Source organism: Coturnix japonica, unplaced genomic scaffold (assembly GCF_001577835.2).
Source record: "Coturnix japonica isolate 7356 unplaced genomic scaffold, Coturnix japonica 2.1 chrUnrandom596, whole genome shotgun sequence".
Taxonomy (NCBI): Eukaryota; Metazoa; Chordata; class Aves; order Galliformes; family Phasianidae; genus Coturnix; species Coturnix japonica.
Genome location: NW_015439969.1, coordinates 13,725 through 21,381, shown reverse-complemented (window position 1 = coordinate 21,381; position 7,657 = coordinate 13,725). Strand labels below are relative to the sequence as shown.

General features: G+C 51.5%; 1 protein-coding gene across 1 annotated transcript in view; it reads right to left on the bottom strand.

Annotated features, from left to right (window-relative positions):
• Nucleotides 1-1,357: 1,357 nt before the first annotated feature.
• The window catches only part of SKA1 (spindle and kinetochore associated complex subunit 1), a 6,794-nt gene continuing 494 nt past the window's right edge, over nucleotides 1,358-7,657 (bottom strand). The window contains exons 2-5 of the mRNA XM_015850943.2: nucleotides 4,585-4,694; nucleotides 4,320-4,483; nucleotides 2,316-2,485; nucleotides 1,358-1,889 (exon numbers count right to left, since the gene is read on the bottom strand). Coding sequence (XP_015706429.1) covers nucleotides 1,741-1,889; nucleotides 2,316-2,485; nucleotides 4,320-4,483; nucleotides 4,585-4,694 — 593 coding nt within the window. The 3' untranslated portion in view covers nucleotides 1,358-1,740. The remainder of the gene's footprint in view (nucleotides 1,890-2,315; nucleotides 2,486-4,319; nucleotides 4,484-4,584; nucleotides 4,695-7,657) is intronic.

The window sequence follows — 7,657 nt, the reverse complement described above, 5'->3', positions numbered from 1 at the left end:
CATTGAACCCCATATAGACCTCATAGAGCCCCATAGACACACTATACTGCTCCATAGAGCCCCATAGGAACCTACAGTGCCCCACAGCCACTCCACAGCACCCCACATTACCACATAGTGACCCATAGACACACATACCATCCCATAGAAACCCATAGGGACCCATAAAGACACATAGCGCCCCATAGACACCATATAGGGATCCCATAGACACCACATAGTGCCCCATAGCTCAGCATAGAACTCATAAAGACTCATACGGACACACAGCGCCCCATAGCCACTCCATAAAGCCCCATAACCATCCCATAGACACCCAATAGTGCCCCATAGACACCCCATAAAGCCTCATAGCCACCCCATAGACACCAAATAGTGCCCCATAGACACATCATAAAGCCCCATAGCCATCCCATAGACACCCCATTGAGCCCCATAGACACCCCATTTTGCCCCACCGTGCACCATAGAACCACATAGTGCCCCATAGGTAGCCATAGTACCCCATGGAAACACATAGAGACCCATAGACACCACATAGACACCCCAGAGTGACCCATAGCGCCCCATAGGGGCCCAAAGAGACCCCATAGCACCCCATAGCTACTCCATAGTGCCCCATAGCAGCCCATGGAGCCTCATAGACACTCTGTTGTGCCCCATAGCACCCCACTGCACCCCATAGGGACCCATAGACACACCATACTGCTCTGTAGAGCCCCATAGACACCCCATAGTGCCCCACAGCACCCCATAGAACCCCATAGTGCCTCAAAGACACCACATAAGGACCTATAGCCAACCCATAGAGCCCCATAGACACACCACAGAGATCCCATATCACCCTATAGTGCCCCATAGACACCACATAGTGCCCCCTAGACACCCCATAGGACCCCATAACACCTCATTAATCTTTAATTAACTAATTAATAGAGCACATAACGAACGACGCTCGCCCCCCGGATCTCTTTGATCCTATGGCAATGGCGGAGGACATTGAGGATGGAATAAAACCCCATAGGACCCCATAGAGCCCCATAGAGCCCACATAGAAACACCGCAGAGACCCATAGGACCACACAGAAGCCCATAGGAGCCCATAGAGACCCTTAGAACCCCATAGGGCCTTATAGAGCCCCATAGGACCCCATAGAACCCCATAGAGACCCATAGAGACCCTTAGAGCCCCATAGAACCCCACAGAGACCCTTAGAGCCCCATAGGCTCACATTATAACCTGTTCTACCCATTATGACGCCACTTAGTGGCAGCGGATGGTATTGCAGGCCCCCATAGTACGCCATAGAACCCTATAGGACCCCATAAGACCCCATAGACACCCCATAGAGCCCCATAAGACCCCATTAATCTTTAATGAATTAATTAACAAAGCACATAACGAACAAGGCCCCCCCCGGATCTCTTTGATCCTATGGCAATGGTGGAGGATGTTGAGGATGGAATAGAGCCCCATAGAACCCCATAGAGCCCTATAGGACCCCATAGGACCACATAGAACCCCATAGAGCACTATAGAACCCCATAGAGCACCATAGAGACACATAGAGACCCATAGAACCCCATAGAGCCCCACAGACTTCCATTATAACCTGTTGTAGTGCCACCTAGTGGCAGCGGATGGTATTGCAGGCCCCCATAGTACCCCATAGAACCCTATAGGACCCCAATAGGACCCTATAAGACCCCATAAGACCCCATTAATCTTTAATGAAGTAATTAACAGAGCACATAACGAACAAGGCCCCCCCCCCGGATCTCCTTGATCCTATGGCAATGGCGGAGGACGTTGAGGATGGAATAGAACCTGCGGTCCAACTTGACGTGGCCCAGCTCCTTCAGGTCGGCCTCGACCACAAAGGTGGCATCTGGAAAGGGGTGGAAATAGTCATGATCCCATAGGATCCCATATAAACCCCATAAGACCCCATAGACCTCCATAGTCCCCATAGAATCCCATACAACACCATAGAACCCCATAAGATCCCATAGAAACCCCATAGGATCCCATAGGAACCCCACAGAGACCCCATAGAGCCCCATATGACCCCATAGAACCCCATAAGACCCCATAGAAACCCCATAGAATCCCATAAGACCCCATAGGACCCCAGGATCTTAGGGGGTCTAATGGGGTTCTATAGGGGTCTATGGGCTCTATGAGGTCTATGGGGTTCTATGGGGTCCTATGGGGGTCCTGTGGGGCTGCTGGAGGACTAATGGCTGCCACTGGAGGACTTATGGCCGCCCCTGGAGGACTAATGGCCTCTTCCCACTTTCTGTTTCCTCCCTACCTCGTGTCTCATTGGTCTCCTCGTCCCGGAAGCGCTGGTAACGGGGTCGAAGGGCGACAGGAAGTGACTGGGGGGGGTGACGGAGGACGTCGTATTTCAAGATGGCGGCGGCGCGGATGGATTCCAGGGCCCCGTTGATTTGGGGCAGGGTCAGACGGCCACGGAGGTACCTGCCCCATAGAGAACCCCATAAGACCCTATAGGGCCCCATAGAGCCCTATAGGACCCCAAAGAACCCCATAGAATCCCATAAAACCCCATAGAACCCCACAGAATCCCATAAAACCCCATAGAACCCAATAGACCTCCTGCTATAACGCCACCTAGTGGCAGCTGATGGTATTGCAGGCCCCCATAGAGCCCCATAGAACCCCATAGAACCCTATAGAACACATAGGAACCCGATAGAGCCCCATAGACCCCATAGGATTCAATGGGACCCCATAGGACCCCATAGAGACCCATTGGGATCCATAGAGCCCCACAGAGCCCCACAGGATTCAATGAGACCCCACAGAATCCCATAGAACCCAATAGACCTCCTGCTATAGCGCTACCTAGTGGCAGCTGATGGTATTGCAGACCCCCATAGAGTTCTATGGGGTCTTATGGGGTCCTATGGGGTCTTATGGGGTCTAATAGGATCTTATGTGGGTCTATAGGGTCTTATGGGGTTTAATGGGGTCTATGGGGCTCTATGGGGTTTAATGGGGTCCTACGGGGTCTAATGGGGCTCTGTGGAGTTCTATGGGGTCTTATGGGACCTTATGGGGTCCATATTGGGTCCTATGGAGTCTAATAGGATTTTATGTGGTCTAATGCGGCTCTATGGCGTCCTATGGGGCTCTATGGGGTCCTATGGGGTTCTATGTGGTCCTATGGGGTTCTATGAGGATCTATGGGGTCCTATGGGGGTCTATGGGGTCTTATGGGGTCCTATGTGGTCTTATGGGGTTCTATGAGGATCTATGGGGTCCTATGGGGGTCTATGGGGTCCTATGGGGTTCTATGTGGTCCTATGGGGTTCTATGAGGATCTATGGGGTCCTATGGGGGTCTATGGGGTCCTATGGGGGTCTATGGGGTCCTATGGGGGTCTATGGGGTCCTATGGGGTCTTATGGGGTCCTATTGGGGACGGAGGACGTCGTATTTCAAGATGGCGGTGGTGCGGATGGATTCCAGGGCCCCGTTGATTTGGGGCAGGGTCAGACGGCCACGGAGGTACCTGCCCCATAGAGAACCCCTTAAGACCCTACAGGGCCCCATAGAGCCCTACAGGACCCCATAGAACCCCATAGAATCCCATAGACCTCCTGATGGTATTATATATAGCTGATGGTATTGCAGGCCTCCATAGAGTTCTATGGGGTCCTATGTGGGTCTATGGGGTCTTATGGGGTCTTATGGAGTCCTATGGGGTCTTATGGGGTTTAATGGGCTCTATGGGGCTCTTTAGGGTCCTATGGGGTTCTATGGGGTCTTATGGGGTTTAATGGGCTCTATGGGGCTCTTTGGGGTTCTATGGGGTCGTATGGGGTTCTATGGGGTTTCTATTGGGTTCTATTGGGTCTTATGCGGTCTAATAGAATCTTATGGGGCTCTATGGGTTTCTATGGGGGTCTTATGGGGTCCTATTGGGCTCTATGGGGTCCTATGAGGTTTAATGGGGTCTATGGGGTCTTATGGGGTGCTATGGGGGTCTATGGGGCCCTATGAGGTTTAATGAGGTCTATGGGGTCTTATGGGGTTCTATGGGGGTCTATGGGGTCCTATTGGTTTTTATGGGGCGCTATGGGCCTCTATGGGGTCTTATGGTGTCCTATTAGGCTCTATGGGGTCCTATGGGGTCTTATGGGGTTCTATAGGGGTCTTATGGGGTCCTATTAGTTTCTATGGGGTCCTACTGATTCCTATGGGGTCCTATAGGGTTTAATGGGGTCCTATGGGGGACTCTATTATGCTAATAACCCCCTCATTAGCGTAATGAATATGCAAATGAGTACCTGGGAATGGCCTCGAACTCCTCGGGGCTAATTAACGTCACGTCCTTAATGAGCTTCTCCTCCTTAACGGGCTTCTTATTAGCATGCTCATTAGCTATGCACATATTCATGAGGCTCATTTGCATGGCACCATCCCGCAGGGCTTCCATTCGCTCCTTGGCCCTCTACAATGAGCCGCATTAGCATATATTAACATATATTAGCATATATGAGGCTCTGTGATAGCCCAAAGGGGTTAATTAGCATATATGCTAATGAGGCTCACCCGTAAGTGGGATGCTAATGAGGCTTGCTCATTAACATGCGCCTCCAGCTCGTCCAATAGGAGGTGGAGGGCGGCCATCTTGGATCCCACATCCGCCAGCTGGTCATTGCCTTATATGGAGCGAGGCTCATTTGCATACATTTGCATAATGAATATGTGAGACCCCATAGGGGTCCCATAGGAATCAATGGGACCTCATAGAGCCCCACAGAGACCCCATAAGAGCCCATAGAAACCCCATAGGACCCCATTAAACCCCATAAGACCCCATAGGAACCCCATAGGACCCCATAGAAATCACACAGATCCCATAGGACCCCATTAAACCCCATAAGTCCCCATAGAACCCCATAGAAACCCCATAGAACCCCATAAGACCCCATAGAACCCCGTAGGAATCAATAGGACCCCGTAGGACTTCATAAGTCCCCACAGAGACCCCATTAACCCCATAGAAGCCCCACAGGACCCCACAGAAACCCCATAGAGCTCCATAAGAACCACATAGAGCTTCATAGGACCCCATAGAGACCCCAATAGGACCCCATAGAGACCACACAGGCCCACATTAAACCCCATAGAACCCCACAGAGGCCCCACAGAGCCCCATAGACGCCACAGAAACCCTATTAGACCCCATAGAGACCCCGTAGAACCCCATTAACCCCACAGACACCCCATAGAACCCATAGGACCCCATAGAACCCTATAGGACCCCATAGACACCACAAAGGACCCCATAAGATCCTATGGGACCCCATTAAACCCCATAAGTCCCCATAGAGACCCCATAGAAACCCCATAGGACCCAATTGGGTCCCCATAGAGACCCCATAAGACCCCATAAGAGACCCCATAGACACCATAAGACCCCATAGGACCCCATAGAGACCCCATAGGACCCCATATAAACCCCACTGAACCCCATAAGACCCCATAGAACCCCAATGAGACCCCATAGGACCCCAGAGAACCCCATATACCCCATTGAGCCCCATTAACTCCATAGAAACCCCAGAAGTCCCCACAGAGACCCCATAGAGCCCATAGAGACCCCATAAGTCCCCATAGAACCCCCACAGAACCCCATAAGACCTCATAGAGCCCCATAGAAACCCATAGGACCACATTAAACCCCCATAGGACCACACAGAGACCCCATAGAAACCCCATAGGAATCAATAGGACCCCATAGAACCCCATAAGTCTCCACAGACACCCCATTAAAGCCCCACAGACACCATCAGGCCCCATAAAAGACCCCATTAGACCTCATAAGACCCCATAGAGACCCCATAGAAACCCCATAAGACCCCATAGAGACCCCACAGGACCCCATTAGAGTCCCATAAAGACCCCATTAGACCCCATAGAAACCCCATAACACCCCATATAAACCCCATAAGACGCCACAGAAACCCCATATAAATTCCTTAGGATCCCATAGAAGCCCCATAGAGACCACATAGGACCCCGCAGAAACCCCATAGAACCACATAGGACCCAAAAAGGCCCCCATAGAGACCCCATAAGACCCCATAGACCCCCATTGGACCCCACAGGACCCCATAGGACCCCATAGAAACCCCATAGGACCACACAGAGATCCCATTAGACCCCATAGAACCCCATAGAGCCCCACTAAACCACATAAGACCCCACAGGACCCCATAGACCCCCATAGAAACCCCATAAGTCCCCATAGAAACCCCGTAGGAACACATAGAGCCCCATAGAACCCCATAAGACCCCATAGAGCCCATAGAGACCCATAAGACCCCATATAAACCCCATTGAACCCCATAGGACCCCATAGAGACCCCATAAGAGCCCATAGAAACCCCATAGAGCCCCATAGAGCCCATAGAACCCCATTAGACCCCATAGAAACCCATAGAGACCCCATAGGCCCCCCATTAAACCCCAAAAGGCTCCATAGGGGCCCCATAGAGCCCCATAGAACCCCATAGAACCCCATATACACCCCATAGGAATCAATAGGACCCCATAGAACCCCCACAGGACCCCATAGAGCCCCATATAAACCCCATAGGAATCAATAGGACCCCATAGAACCCCATAAGTCTCCATAGACACCCCATTAAAGCCCCACAGACCCCATCAGGCCCCATAAGAGACCCTATTAGACCTCATAAGACCCCATAGAGACCCCATAGAAACCCCATAAGACCACATAGGACCCCATTAGAGCCCCATAAAGACCCCATTAGACCCCATAGAAACCCCATATAAACCCCATAAGACGCCACAGAAACCCCATATAAATTCCTTAGGACCCCATAGAAGCCCCATAGAGACCCCATAGGACCCCGTAGAAACTCCTTAGAACCCCATAGGACCCAAAAAGGCCCCCATAGAGACCCCATAAGATCCCACAGACCCCCATTGGACCCCATAAGGCCCCATAAGACCCCATAGAAACCACATAAGACCCCATAGAGCCCCACTGAACCACATAAGACCCCATAGGACCCCATAGACCCCCATAGAAACCCCATAAGTCCCCATAGAAACCCCATAGGAAAACACAGAGCCCCATAGAACCCCATAAGACCCCATAGAGACCCTATGAGACCCCATAGAGCCCCATAGATCCCATAGAACCCTGTTAGACCCCATGGAAACTCATAGAGACCCCATAGACCACCCAATAAACCCCAAAAGACTCCATAGGGCCCCATAGAACCCCCATAGGACCCCATAGAGCCACACAGAACCCCATATAAACCCCATAGGAATCAATAGGACCCCACAGAACCCCGTAAGTCTCCATAGACACCCCATTAAAGCCCCATAGACCCCATCAGGCCCCATAAGAGACCCCATAAGACCCCATAAGACCCCACAGGACCCCATTAGAGCCCCATAAAGACCCCATTAGACCCCATAGAAACCCCATAACACCCCATATAAACCCCATAAGACGCCAGAGAAACCCCATATAAATACCTTAGGACCCCATAGAAGCCCCATAGAGACCACATAGGACCCCGCAGAAACCCCATAGAACCACATAGGACCCAAAAAGGCCCCCATAGAGACCCCATAAGAC